The following is a 15,233-nucleotide window of genomic DNA, read 5'->3' as shown; positions in this document are numbered from 1 at the left end:
CATTGGACTGGCATCTTCATTTTCCATGATTTTGGTACTGAATCGAGTGCTACAAGTGTGCAGACTCAACTGACCTTGTTTTCTAGAATAGCTATCCTTGAACCTTTTATTAATTACCAGAAGTTAGAAATGCATGGCATGAATTTTATTATATAAAAAAAATTGCTTCGAAGGTTTGATGAAAGTATATTTACAATTATCATTCCTTGTCCTTAGCTGGCATGAAAAACAATGAATTCAAGCAAATGATGCATGATATGGAAGTCAAAGTTTGTTACTTTGGTGAGGGAAAACTTGAATTCCATCCTATATTCAAAATGGGTCATCTAGATATATCCCTTCTATCTCAAAAGTTTGATGAAAACATACTTGCAACCATCATTCTTTCTTACACTCTTTTAGGCACACCAATAAAATAAACAGATGCATCAATTCATAAAAAATCTAGGTTAAAAGAAGTTTTCATTCATTTCTAAAAGCATCAAGTTTACACATCATGAACCATTCTAGGGTTGGGGCCAAAAAGTGCCAAACCTGCTCCCACTTCCCTTTGTCTCTCCTAAAAAATAGATGACTATGATTACTAGGGAAGACAACTCTTTGCTTAAAAAGCTTTTTATTCATCATACTGACCAACCCTACTGTTGCTTGCAGCACTGCTTACCATCCTGGCATGGGTTAAAGAAGCGTTCTCGTGAATAACTGACTTCATCTTGGCATCAAAACTCAGATATCCAGCTTTCATCAATCCTTGCACCCTATGTTTCAAAGCTGTGCAATTTTTTAAAGAATGGCCAATGATGCCAAAATGGTATTCACATCAAGCATTGGGGTTATACCATTCGGGGAAAGGTGGTTTGCGAGGTTCAGCGGGGATAGAGGCAATGAGATAGTTTTCTAAAAGTAATGGATACAACTCTATGTAGGACATAGGTATTGGATCAACAGGGATTTTTCCTTTGGTGTTGTCAGAGTTTTTCTGTCCTATGGTTGGTTTGCTTTGCTGAAAAGATGATAGCTTAGTTGGTCTTGAGGTGAATTGAGAAACTTTGGGTTGAAGATTGGGTTCAAATGGTAGTGACGGGATAGCATGCTGAACAGGTGATTGTAAAATATGAGATAGTGGATATAGATTCAAGTGGGAAATTTTTTGTGGTTGCATGAAGTTTGGGGGCCTAATCCTAGGTGCTTAGGAAAGAGGTTGAAAATGGTCATAAGAAGGATTTGGGTGCGAGTTTAGACTCGGGATAGTTTGTGAAGGTTGTTTAAAGCCAACTGGCTCATTCTTGGAAATCAAACTTTTGAGCTCAGTTATTTGCATGGCTAGTTCACCAATTCCTCTCTTGAGTTCACCCAAACCTTGGTCACTATTCAAACCACCCAATACTTTAGCATGCTCTGGCAGAGTGTTGGAACTAATGAGAGCCAATTACCCTTGACTTGACGAAAGTGACAACGGTCTTTGAGGAGCAACTAACCCAACCATACCACTACTTTTAACCATTTCTATCAATTGAGCCATTTTTCGTTTCATCTCTCAAAGCTCAAGCCATAATTTCTCTTAATTTAACTCCAAAGCACTAATCCTTGCTTCCAATTGATCTCCCATTTTCGTGATTCTGATTCCCACCAAGACAGACATTTTATTCCAGGACTTAGACAAAAAAATCTAGATTACTAGCCCTATTGAATGAATATCATAAAAAGAATGACACACGAAGTATGAATACATGAATATGATGGCTACAAAATGTCATGAAATGCATCTATGCCTATGACAATGAATTTTTATATGTACAAATGACTCAAATAAAAATTTTTATCAATAATGAATGTGTATGTAAGGAATGTTATGTTGCAGGGATAGTGGGATATGAAATGCAACGTTTATTCCATACGACCCTACCATTCATGAATTTATATGCATGAAATGTAATGACATATTTACATGAATGATGAGATGTATTCCTATGACTTATACAACAAACTTGTATGGAATGCATGAACCTATCAAATGTATGTTGCATGGAATGCAATGCTTGTGTTACGCCAACCTAGTGAAACTGACACTATCTTTTATGATGTATATGAGATGGGATACATGTATTATTTTTTATGATGTATGAAATGCAAAAGATGAAACAAAATATAAAAAAAAAATTTTTTAGAGAGAAAAACAAAATAACTAGGACATGAAAATTGATTTTTTTTTTATTGGGCCAAAGGGTTTAAGAAAAATCTTTAATTTTTCTGAAAACCTTTTTGTTTTTTTTGGCTTGTTGGATAATGCTTTAAAAAAATCACTTTATTCTAAAATATTTTATAAAATTGTAAAATTTGAACAATTACCAAATGAATAAACTACATGTAAAGAGAAAATTTATTTTTTTTTAGAAAATGCTTTTCTTTTATCATCCATTTTTGGTTATTTCTATAAAAAGATCGACAAGGTTCTACCCTAGGCTAGCTTCATATGGCTCACGATATGCTGGGTTAAGGTTTATGCGTCTAACGGTTTCCAAACTATTCCTCACATTATCGTCCATTATAGACTAGTAAGGTTCCCCGATCCTCTGCCATTATAGGCTACTAATGGAAAGGGTTCAATCTGAGTAAAAGTATTTTGCTAGTAAATGTGGAGGTTATCACCTCACGAGAGCGTAGCTATTTCACTTCCTCCTAAAAGGGAAAGAGCCCGGGTCTAGAGCTCATGCATGTGAGTAAATATGCAAAGTGTATGCGAAGTAATGTATTAATCAAAACAACATGAATAAATCATAAACACAAAATCAAAATAAAGTAATAGCTAACAAGTAATTTATTTTATTTATTAACTTGTATGTATATATTTTTAAAAAATTAAAATAAAGAGAATTAGATTAAATATCAGATAAAACTAATTAAATCCAACAGCTATTAATAGTGCATAACTAAAATTTGGCCTGACTCTCAAAAGTCCCTAGCAGAGTCGCCAAGCTGTCGTAACGGTTTTGGGACCGTCAGACGTAAATGAGTTTTAAAATCAAAGTAAATGGAAGGGGAGTCGCCACCAATCTTTGTTAGGGTGTGATTGGCCACCCAAAAGTTTATCCTTTTAATAAAACTATAAAAACGGGTTTAAAGTTTATCAAAAAGATAAATTTTAGTCTACGAAAAACCAGGTTGGGTCCGGGAATCAGTTACGTGTGGGGAAGGATTAGCACCCCCACAACGCCTATAAATTGGTACCATTTAATTACGCGCTATTTTCGATGTTGGATAAAAATAGTTTTAATTTAAAATTTAACACTAATTCCCTTCATTTGGAAAAATAAAATTTTGCTGAAAATTTTTATTTAGAAATATTGAGAAAATCTTTAAGTTAAAGAATGATCTTAAAATTCTCCAATATCTAGGCAGAATTTAAAATAACTCTTTTTGCTTAAGATTTAACACAATAATTCTTAAAATGAAATAACAATCTTCATAGAAAATAATTATTAGTGATTCTCCAACATCTAGGCAGAGTACCAAGAATTATTTCTTTCTAAATGTTATTTTTATTTTATAAAAAAAAAATTTTTTTTTAAGTATTATTATTTTTTTATTATAAAAATTTTATCATCGAACAGTAAATTGAAGAGAGAATAATGCAGATAATTATCAATGATAACATGTTAACGTATGTACGCTAATGAATGTTATGTAGGATGAGATGCAATTTAAAAGTTGGACTTTTAAGTATAATGAGACCACCCCGACTCTCTAACATCTAGGCAGAGCTTAGGTGCGACTGTTTATATTTAAGATCACAATTTACTATTGTACTTTTTATTTATTAATTTTATTATTAATGTGAATTAAGAACTCGTGTGAAAAACTTAATGGAACGAAGTTTCTTAAATACCCCATCATTTAGGCAGCGTTCGGGAACAAACCATTTCATATGAGATTTTTACACGTATCCTTAAAATTTTGAAAATATTTTGAGTAAGGGCTTAAGTAGAGGTTTTGAAGGTTTGGTTTTAAGGTTTGGAGGGTTTTAAAGCTTGAATCTTAGGATATGAAAGGTTTAGGGTTTTGATTTTAGAGTTCAGAGATTTTAGGGTTTGGGTTTTGTGGTTTGAGGTTTTGATTTAAGGGTTTGAATTTTAGGGATTTTGGATTTTAGGGATTTTAGATTTTAAGGGGGATTTTAGAAGGTTTTAGAAACCTAAGATTTTGAAAATTAAGAATTATTGTTTAAGATTTCGTTTTTAAAAAAATACGAACATCTTTAAAAATCCCCAACATCTAAGTGGATTTTTGGAGCAAGTTCGATTTTAATGATTTTTGAAAATTAATTAAAAATTTCTTATATTTTTATTTTTATGAAAATTTATTAATAATAATTCTCCAACATCTAGACGGAATTATTTCTTTAGGAAAATATTTTTTTATTCCCTCCAACATCTAGGCAGGAAAAATAATAATAATTATTCTATTACTATTATTATTATTATTATCTTAAGCATTTTTAATATATATGTTTAATTATTATCCTATATTGTTTTCATTTTTTTATTATTAAAAACAATTAGATATTTATTCTAATAAAATTAAACATTTTTCATGCATAAATATATAAAAAAATACTTAAAATACCAATATATAAATATATAAAAAAAATTAGAAAATTTAAAAAAAAAATTTACCTGAACCGGATCCGTCAACTATCCGGTCAACGACAGTTCGGTTGGACCGAAAAGGGGTCGATTCGACACGCGGTTTGGTTGAGCCGGTTGAGGAACTGTTCAGATCGATTTGATCAGTTTGCTGGCGGTTCGTCTGAACTGGCTAAAAGTTGGCTGAGGCGGGTCGACGGGTCGGTTTGCACGGATCTCAGGTCGGGTTTGGTCCACATGTGGATCCTTCTTACGCTTGAAACGATGTCGTTTTGGGCCTATGCTCAAAACGATGTCGGTTTTGCTTTTATATTTTCTATAAAAGTCAGGTTTTTTTTTTTCAGCTCATTTCACCATTTCTTCCAAAAAAAATCTCCTTAGAGCTCTGGGTTCTCTCCGACCGTCTCGTCGTCCGACCGCCGGAAGCACCGCACCAACCGCCGCCTGGTCCACCATCGTCAATGGTCGAAAACCTCAAAAGTTACCAGGAAGCTGCTTTCGACGTGATCTATCCAGATCTGGTCTCCTCTTCGTCAGAAACGACCCCAATCGATGTAGATCGGGGTTTAAAGTTTTTTGTTCTTTTCTTTCTTCTTTTTTTTAACTCAAACTAATAACCTTTCTTTTTGTTACAGGTGGCTCGGCGCTGGGTTCCTCCCTGCAGGGAGAACTGTGTTTTGTTTTATGGTTTTATTTTTTTTTGTTGATTTTCGTAGATCTGTTTAGGTATTTGGGGGGGTGAGTTTTTTTGTTTGAGAGATTTTTGGTAGGGGTGCGTGTTTTCTGCCGTTCTGGTGAGGGGATCCAAGAGTTTTTTTTTTAGCTCCCTCTGAAATAAGGGAGAAGCTAGTGTTTTATATAGTTGAAACGGTGGTTGCGTGTGTTAATGGAGTGAAAAGACTGGACGAGGAGGTGTTATGATGGCTGAGGTGGTGGCAGGCGTGGGTGGCCAGCGGTGCCGTGCACGGCACCCACTGGCAACAGCCCTTAGTTTGTTTCTTCTTTTATTTGGCTTTTCTGTTTGTCTTCTTTTTCTTTTTTTTTTTATTTTTTGATTTAAAATTTTAATTAATTTTTTTAATTAATTAATTTTTTTTAGATTATAAAAATGTAGACCCGGACAAAATCCGGTGTCTACAATAATTATTTCTTGATAAAACATATAAATGAAGATTGTTCTTCTTTCATCTCTTTTTATAAACATAATCTTATTAGAACTTTGAATAGAAAAATTTTACAATAAAATATGTTTTATGATTAAAATTCTAAAAATTAATTAGAAATTATCTTATTTTTCACCTCTTAGTCTTGTAGTTAAAAGGCTTTAAAAAAGACGTATGAACATGAATTCTAACCTCGTCATCTCCTGCTACACTCTTTTAAACCCAAAAAAAAAAAAAAAATTAGAAACTATCTTTAAAATCATGTTACAAGTTATAATAGTTGGGAGGGGGGAAATATTTTAATTTTAGAATAACACTATTGAAACGGTATAGTTTTTTTTTATATCTTATTGACCTTTTTAAAATTAGTAAAAGTTTTAACGTAAAAAGATGAATTTCAATAAAACAAGCTGTTATAGTAGCACATGTTTAGTAAGCGTGATATCTTGAGTTCGATTCATTGATTCTCGTTGACACTGTTTTTCTTAATTTATACAAAATCTCTTTCTTTAAAACATTTACAATCTCAATCTTACCGTCCTACAACAAAAGAATCATGTAAAGCATTTGATTTTTTTTTTTTTTGTTTAAACCTTAACATGCACTTTCGTTTTATTCGTCTTCTTCTTGCCAATCCCATATCCATTCCAAGAAATGTTTCTTGCCCGCCAAACTTGCCCTCTTTTTCTCCACAAATTCCATCCCAAAAATGCTTCTAAGTTGAGGTGTATTCCCAAGAAATTCATTGTTTCTGCTTCCCTTAACACCATAGTTGCTGCTACTGCTTCTGGCTTTGGTGCCACTGTCCATGGGTCTGTCACTTCTGCTATTACCCAAGTGGCTGTTACGGCCTTTGCTTAAGGTTGACTTTTTGTGGCCTAAAGTCGAGGAGCAACAAGGTGCCTTTTGTTACTTGTTTCTGTTTTTTTTTTTTTGGAACTTTTTCTTTTGCGGGTTTTTATTTGTTGGGATTTCTATGCTGTTTTGGAATTGGAATTTTCGCCTATTTTTTACTTTTACAATTTAAATAGAAATAATAGTGTTTTGTTACATTCAGTTTTAGGCAACCCGCTAGGAGTTATTTTTACAGTGCTAGATTAGGGGAATACTAGATGTGTGCTTTGTTCATGACTGGCTTTTAAGATCCTCGTCATAATCTCATACTATGTTATCTTTTTCGTTTTAAATTTAATTCGTATTTTCGAGCCTGTTTATTGGTGTATAGTTATTTTGGATGTTCATTTTATTCTGCAGGCACTGCTTTTCAGTTTTCAAATTCTTAAAATAGTGCATACAACAACAAAAACATTTAGGCTAAAATGCCAAAAAAAAGCACTTTACTTTTCCAAATTTCCTAAATAAGCCCCTTTCCTTCTATTGTTATTTTTGTTTAAATGAGCTTTATTTTGATGGAAACCATTAAAATCCATTATCTTTAGTACATTAGCATTTACATGGCACAAATATATTACAAAATAAGAGCTTTCTAGATGGTCATATGGCATGCCATGCCATGGAAGCCTGTGCTACATGCCCTGTAATAACCAAAGTCAGTGTCTTTCTTAGTGGAAGCTCCCTCTCTCACGCAGATGTATTATGTATTATGAGCCTAAAAGACTCTGCTTTTGATCCCAAAATTATGGAATAATTGTTACACATAATGAAAAGGATATAGTTTTCATTAGAAACCTTGTGTTCCTCCCTATTGCATCAATTATTAATTCTTGATGTTAGCTCATTAGCAAGCGCGCGACTATAATTTATGCTCTTTGTAGTTTATAATGACAACTACTGCTTGCTTTGTCCAATCAATAATCCATATACTGTATACTTACTGAATCATTTTCTTCGTGCTTTCTGCTCTCAATTTTCAAGTTAACAACGTCAATCAATGTGTGCAGGTTCTTTTACAGTGGAAGGAATAGGTGTGACTGGCTATCCTATATTTTACGAGGCAAAGGTTTGCCATCTCTAGTTGCCTCATAACTTGCATGTAGTCCTATTCTGCCACTAAAACACTGAATTTGTGAAGGAAGAATCTTAGCTATGTTGGTTCCATCAAGTGGCCTAAGTGTATGAAACTGTATAACTATTAAGTTTGTTGCATTGTGCTGTGTCTATATACTTGGTTCTTCTGATAATCTTTTTAACAACTTACTAGTATTTATTTTTCCGTGGATGCTTCTCATGTGCACAAATTGCATGTAGGGCTCCTATATTGGCCTAGTGTTTTACTTTCTTAATCTGTCTCGGTTATACTTGTAGACCTATACAATATGACTATTTCTATCTTTCATAGAAGTTAGTGAGCCATTCTGATAGTATGCAGGTACAAGGATAATTGCCGTATAATATGGTAGGAAAACATCTAAGAGTAAAAGCAATAGACATTTTGATGTTTTAGACAGTAACTGTAGCCATTTTAGTGTTTTGATGGTAATGGTTAATGGTTTGTTCTTATGATAACAATGTTTACATGGGTAGATAGTTAATTGAACTCAATTCTTGATGGTCTGGAAACTTGGTTCATTCTTTCACTTTCTTGTAATATTATGCTGAGTCAATTGCATTCTATCTTCTTATTACTAAAAAAGGTAGCCCTCTAAAGTGCCAGTGTTGCTCAAAAACATGCTTCACTTTCAGTTAATTCTTTAACTAAGGTCTTAAAGTTTGATGTAGGCTATTGACATGATGATGATACATGTGAAAGTTTGCTCAGCATAGAAACAGAGTTTTGTGATGAGGTGGTAAGGTTGGTAGCTGGTGCTTCTAGATTAAGTTATATAAATCAGGTAAAGTCTACATTTTAATTGGTTCTGTCTGTAGAGTCCTCATCCTTAATCTTGGTTTTTCATTAAAAAAATATTTGTAAGCAGAAAGCTTAACGACATTTTGTTTAACTCGTATTGTAACCCTTTAAGGAGGATGATTTTTTTCTTTCACCTTTTCCTGCGTTGGTGACATGCTTGGTCTAGGGAAAGCTAACTCCAGTTGTGTAATCCACAGTTGGTTATTTGCGCATGTTTTAAAATGTAAAAGAAAAAATAACATAGAAAGAACAAAACAAGTAAATAAAATAAGTTTCATATTGACGGAAATAGCATATAATTTCTTTTGTTAAATGAAATATTCTTATATTGAGCTGGAAAAGGCCCAGCAACTCTGCAGTTATAAGTCATCTTGCATTGAAGAATGAATTTTTGGAAAATTGTTTTATTTCTGGAATTGGAGATGGTTTTCACGAGAAATTCCTAGGATTTGTAATTCAACTTGTTCACCATATTCAAAACTCCAGAAAACATAAATATCACTTAGGCATGTTTATCTTCCTATCGATTTTTTTATTTCAATTTCGAACTTCAGAGAAATATCTAGAAACAACTTATGATTTAGGTTTTTAAAGTAATCCTTATTTATTTCTTTTCCCTTATTACAAAAAAAAAGAAAAAAAAAACAGAAAGGGTTTTACTTCTGATGTCTATTATGTTGTGTGGGAAAAATATTGTCTCATCAAGTGATGGCAATGATAGGGAAACCATAATGATGTTGCTGTCAGAAGTAGGAATTATAAATTCTTGCCCTTTCTTCTTATTGGTTTTCATGCTATCTTGGTGTCATGTTTGCCATCTTTGGTGTTGTTACCCTTGTTAGCTTGTTAGAATGCCTGTGTCTTACAATATTTTTTTAAATTTCAATGATCGTGCTGGAGTTTTGGATCCTCTGATAGTGATATTTAATCCCTCCCACTATATTGTATGTTGTCATGTGACTCATCTAATATATTGTCTTGTAGCCTCCACAGAGACATTGCAGGATAAATGTTAACCAGAGTACCCTTGGTTATGAATAGGAACATGGTTAGAAAATTTGCACTACAACAAAAAAATGTGGTGTGGATGATGTAATTTAGAAACTAATTTGTAAGCTAAACAATAGGTGAAACTTCATGATTTATATGGGTACACATTACATAGGGTAAATGTCAATTGAATAGTTCCTTAAGATATAATTAAATCGTATATTCAATGTATGATTAATTCTTTTTAGTGCTTGTGGTTGGGAGGTCATTTGTAATGGTTTTGAGTGCAATCTCTGACATGCAGTTAACTTTTAAATCCGTATTGTTTTACACTTAAAATGGATTGGTCAAGATGTAATTTTAATACGTAAAGGAAAGGAAAAACAGAAATATAGGAAATGCATATTGCTGGGATTGAAGTGATAGTAGTTACAAGTCACTATGATATCATATAAGGGTCTTGGTAGCATTTGTGTTGATTCTTTCCTAAGGGCATGTCAAGTTCTATAGTGCAAAGCACTCTTCTTGTTCTTGTGGTCATCTTCAAGATTTATCTCAATGCATATGGGTGGTGAGAATGACATGTTCTCAAAGAACTAGCTGGGTGGAAAACTGTAATATAGGGGATAGATAAATAAATTAATTAGGTTTAATTGTACGTATGTGAACACTGATTAGAAGTAGTTGTGTTCTAATTTAATATTCTTTTCTTTTACTTTTAAGGCAAATAATCTGCGAGTCATGCTCTTGGGAATGGTTGATGCATGTGTGGTGTTTATAAAGCTGGCAGACTGTATTCAGAATATGAGAACCTTGTAATGCCTCTCAAAATTTATTTATTAGATTATCATATATGCAGAAAACAGATTTCTGTTTGTTTTTCTATTTCATAGTTCATTGGATAGACACCCAAGGCTTGGCCTAGCTGTTATGATCCCTCCATAAGAGGATCAAGGTCCAAGGTTTGGATTAACTATCCCCCTTAGACTTCCTTGTATGTATCACATGACTAATTCATTGAAATGGAAAAAATAATTACTCCATTTATTGAATCTTTTGAATTCTAAATTTCTAAACCCTTTAGGAATCTTGCATTATAGACACACTATATTTCTCCATCCTTTGAACATATGTATAAGGACAGATTGCTCCAGTGTTTCAAGCTCTGAGAAATTTATAACAAAATCTGTGGTGCTATAATTCTTAAAAATTTATGGTTCAATGGTTTGAAGGTTAATCTTTATGGTATTGATGTATGAATTGCACTTGAAGGTGTGATCGTTCTTTACAGTTATGCCCTGCCCCAAGCAAAGTCTCAGGCTGTTGCACAAGAAACGTTACTTTTTTGGTGTTCCCTAGCTTCTAGATTGGGTTTGTGGGCACTGAAAGCAGAGCTGGAATATCTTTGCTTCACTGTTCTTCAGGTAAATGAGTGCATTTGGAGTTCATGCTTCTAGATTGGGTCTGTGGGCACTGAAAACAAACCTCGAAGATCTTTGCTTCGCTGTTCTTCAGGTAAAGGAGTGTGTTTCGAGTTCATGGAAGTTGCAAGAGCATATATCATAACATCATTAATGATATTAGTTGTGTATGTCCTTTACTCTATTCATCATGTAGTTTGAGCTTTATTAATGCTATTTGATCGGGACATATATTTCATTTAGGCACCTTTTATCCATTGAGTTTGGTAATGTTATTTTTAAGTGGTATTGTAGTTAAATTTAGGGTGTATTATTTTTCAGTGGTATTATAGTTAAATTTAGGGTGTATTGTGTCTTCCCAACTAATTGTCAAGAGGATTTAAGTGGAATGCTTAATATGATATTAGAGCATTTAGTGGTATTATAGTCATAATCCCTAAATGCTAGAGCCCTTGTTCTCTCTCTCTCTCTCTCTCTGTTTCTTCTCTCTTTTTTTTTTTTTTAGTTGTGTACCTAAACTAATTTATTGGAAAGTGGGAGGGATATTGTGCATGAGTTTTTAAATTGGGACATCAATTGTGGAATTTTCACTTGATTTGTTCAATGAGAAATATATTTCTCTTTCTCCAAATGTACCAAAAAAATTTACTTCTGGTTCCTAACACTTGCAGTTTAAGGTCACTTAGAGTATGGTTTTATGGGTTCTATGTTCATAATCGGGCATTGCTATATGAACTGTGGTTACAAAGTTCTTGACAGCTATGCATCAGATAGCCTTTTATTGCCTTTTAGATTCATGCAGGAACAGCAATATTTTGCATTGACTTTTAGGTCCATGCTATCTGCACACTTCGGAAAAATTTGCCATTAAGCTTATAAATATTGCATATAGCATGTTTATGATGGTCAAAGATATAGAAAAAGTGACAAGCTTTGATTATGTTGGAACCTGTATGCCATAGTGTTATGGTAATCAATGTCATGACTCAAAATTCTTTTCTGACAGATACTATAGCTTCTAACTAAACATGTGAATCCTTTTGGATTATGTATGTCAAACAAATTTTGTAACCACATTTGTTTCAATTTTGAGGATACTGGTGCAGCCTCAAATATTTAGGAAGCTGCAAACTTATCTGGCTTCAGTGTGGAGCCCCAGAAATAAAGGAGCATATCCTAGACAAATGTCTGCAAAAGCCAGTGGGTCCTCTATACAGGAAAACAGTTCAACGCATGAAGATGAAGCTTCTATGAGTGATGAAGATATTGCTAGCATAAAGGTAAGCATATAGGACTGAAATGGTGATGTGTCTATATTCTAGTTATCTTCTTTTTGGTTGGTTTAAGGCTTGCTTTGATGTATCAGGATTTTGCCAATTTTAATGATAAGATGCTTACATCGGAAAGTTTTAATGCATAATGTTAAGAAATCCTGTCTTCCTGCCAGAAAATTGGAAAAGGATGAAAAATTTCAGGTAGACAGGTCGCTTTAGCCTTTGATATGCTAAATACTAGTTTTCTTCTTCGTGAACCTTGGATAGTGTTAATAAAAAACACTTAATATGCTGTCATTGGGCACCTTCAACACATGATCTTGGAAGATGTCTCAACTTACATTGTAATTATATACGACTGCATCTTGACCACTGAACAGCATAGCTTGCTTCAATTTTTTTAGTAAAAGACATTTGGTCGATGAATTTAGTGCAAGAGCTTTATTCTGTTGTCATGAATTTCTATCCAAACTAGGCTAGTCGAATACTATGTGATGGTTACAATCTGTAGTTACTGTTATTTTCTGTCAGATTGCTCTGGGTTGTGCTTTGCTGTATATTTTGGAGAGGTTCATGCTCTTCCTCGACTATTTTTGAAACCTTTTGTTTCATCAAATAAAATTCAAGAAGCAAATTGGCTTTCGTGCTTTTGTCTTCTTGAAAATAATAGGACAATAATGAAAGAAATTCCAAATCAAAAAGGTCATAACTGAGTAGGATCCACCCCTTACTCTCATTATATTATATTATGAAATTAGATTAGTTTTGAGGAATTTTCTTTTTCAAAAGAGTACCAAACAGTCTTCATTATATTATATCATATTATATTATATTATGAAATTAGATTAGTTTTGAGGAATTTTCCTTTTCAGAAGAGTACCAGACAGTCTTAATTTCTTATCAGTTAGATGCATTGATTAGCTCTAAACATAATTCCAGCTTTTTTACTCCATGTTATAATAATTGTGGCAACATAGGTGCGCATATCTGGAAGTATATATGCTGAAGAACAAAAGGGTTAGAGGGTTTTGGGTCGGCAGGCAGACAAACGAGTTTTAAATGTAGTATTCAACAGAAACATTAAATTTAAGTAACTAGTTCCAGTTGTTTTATACATGCAGGATCTTTTGGATGCAGTGGTTCCTTTTGACATCTTATTTAATCGGAGAAAATATAGTTTCTTAATAATCTTGGAAGAAGTTCAGAGATGGAACCAAAACCGAAGGTTGTGCAGGATGCTGGAATTGCTCTGGCATCTCTTGTTATTTGCAAGAAGGCACTTGAGAGGGATCTGTTCATATCAATTTCGTTTGTTTTTCTCACTTATAATGAGTTTCTGTTGCTTATTTCTAATAAAACTATTTTGGTTTTATTTATTAGTTTTAATTCCTGTGCATGTGAGAGCAACTATTGTTAGTTTGGTCATATCTTGTAGGTGCAGGAAGATAGGAGTAACACTTAATGTATGTGTATCAACGTTTGGATGCTTTGCTTCTTAGCTGTAAAATATTATAGTTGTGCGTGTTGTTAGAGCCACATGTAGTCAAACCCCCTCCCTTTGCCATAGTTCTCTTTAGATTTGGATTGTTAGACCTTTCTTTTTTTTTTTTTTAACAAATCGAATTGAGTTGAATTTGGATCGAGTTTTTCAAATTAAAATCTGCTTTGATAACTCTAATCGAGAGTGATGTAAGATAGAATTTAGTTAATCTAAATTTCATTATGCATCCATTTTTAGGCTATATTAATATTAAATCTCATTCATCTTCTTCATGTCATGGTTTCTGTTTAGAACTCAATATATGAAGAAGCATATTGCCATGGCCTTGCTATTAGTTTACCATTTACATAACAATAATTAATAATTAATCAACATGCATATTAAATTTCAGGGCATGTAATTATTTCTCCTTATCTTCAAGTTGTAATTTTTTTATGAACAAAAAATAATTAAGTTGGATAATATATTATAAAGATTAAGATTAATATAATGTACAAGATAATTTATTTATACTTTTAAAAGATTAGAAACAACTATTAGATATGGAGGTGAAACAATCTTACATAGATATAAACCAAGAGCTTTGTTGAAGTAATTTAACATTATAGGAATCTTTACTAGAGGGATTATCAAAGAAAGAATGATACTTTCCAGTTGTGAGTGAGTAGAAGCAAAATGAGCCATTTTTATCTCAAAAGTTTGGACCATAAATTTTGTTACTTGTTCCTCTCACGACAACAATTTTGGAGAAGGATGCACCTTTACTGATGAACATGTTCCTTCCCAAACTTTGTATTGGTTTCCATATCTTACTTATCAGGTTCAACTTTAAAACATGAATCTTTTGATCATCCTTTGTAATGAGAACGGCTAGCAATTCTTCTTCATTTTCAACTAGATATGCTTGAATAACAGCCACTTGGGTAATAGCAGAAGTGACTGTCCCAAGGACAGTGGCACCAAGGCCAGAGGCAGCAGCAGCAGCTATGGTGTTAAGGGAAGCAGAAACAGTGAATTTCTTGGGCATACACCTTAACTTAGAAGCAGTTTTGGAATGGAATTTGTGGAGAAAAAGAGGGGAAGTTTGGTGGGCAAGAATCATTTTCTTGGAATGGATATGGGATTGGCATGAAGAAGAAGAAGAAGAAGAAGAAGAGAGTGCACGTTGAGGATTAAACAAAAAAATATATATCAAGTGTTTTACGTGATTCTTTTGTTGTTGGGGGGTAAGATTGAGATTGTAAATGTTTTAAAGAAAAAGACTTATTGAATTAAAAAAAATAGTATCGATCAGAATTAATGAGTCAAATTCAAGACATTTCACTTATTAAACGCGTGCAGTAACCAATTGATCTATAAGAGCTTCTTTTATTAAAATTCATCTTTGTATGTTAAAATTTTTATTAATTTAAAAAAAAATTAATGAGATATA

The 15,233-nt window shown here is 33.1% G+C and overlaps 1 protein-coding gene across 2 annotated transcripts; it reads left to right on the top strand.

Moving 5' to 3' along the window:
• The first annotated feature begins 6,373 nt into the window (after positions 1 to 6,373).
• On the top strand, positions 6,374 to 13,835 carry LOC111277716 (uncharacterized). 2 transcript variants are annotated; one of them, XM_089763675.1, is made up of 6 exons: positions 6,374 to 6,705; positions 7,708 to 7,766; positions 8,486 to 8,598; positions 10,897 to 11,120; positions 12,133 to 12,306; positions 13,422 to 13,835. In XM_089763675.1, exons 4-6 carry the CDS (start codon positions 11,034 to 11,036, stop codon positions 13,797 to 13,799), a joined length of 639 nt encoding a protein of 212 aa, XP_089619801.1. In that variant the 5' UTR covers positions 6,374 to 6,705; positions 7,708 to 7,766; positions 8,486 to 8,598; positions 10,897 to 11,033; the 3' UTR covers positions 13,800 to 13,835. The 2 variants fall into 2 exon arrangements, with proteins under 2 accessions (XP_089619801.1, XP_022719865.2); XM_022864130.2 differs by lacking the exons at positions 6,374 to 6,705; positions 7,708 to 7,766; positions 8,486 to 8,598 and having other exon boundaries at positions 10,868 to 11,120.
• The last annotated feature ends 1,398 nt before the right edge of the window (positions 13,836 to 15,233 follow it).

The sequence above is a fragment of the Durio zibethinus genome, chromosome 7, assembly GCF_047325235.1.
Source record: "Durio zibethinus cultivar Kanyao isolate XHJ-2024 chromosome 7, ASM4732523v1, whole genome shotgun sequence".
Lineage (NCBI taxonomy): Eukaryota > Viridiplantae > Streptophyta > Magnoliopsida > Malvales > Malvaceae > Durio > Durio zibethinus.
Note: the sequence above shows the minus strand (reverse complement) of the source record. Positions and strands in the feature narration are given on the sequence as shown.

What these genes read in the sequence shown, in the direction of transcription:
- LOC111277716 (XM_089763675.1), top strand. Translation starts at nt 11,034, where the DNA reads ATGAGTGCATTTGGAGTTCATGCTTCTAGATTGGGTCTGTGGGCACTG. An exon ending in TTTGCTTCGCTGTTCTTCAG is followed by an intron (nt 11,121 to 12,132) that starts GTAAAGGAGTGT and finishes ATACTGGTGCAG; the next exon opens with CCTCAAATATTTAGGAAGCT. An exon ending in AAGATATTGCTAGCATAAAG is followed by an intron (nt 12,307 to 13,421) that starts GTAAGCATATAG and finishes TTATACATGCAG; the next exon opens with GATCTTTTGGATGCAGTGGT.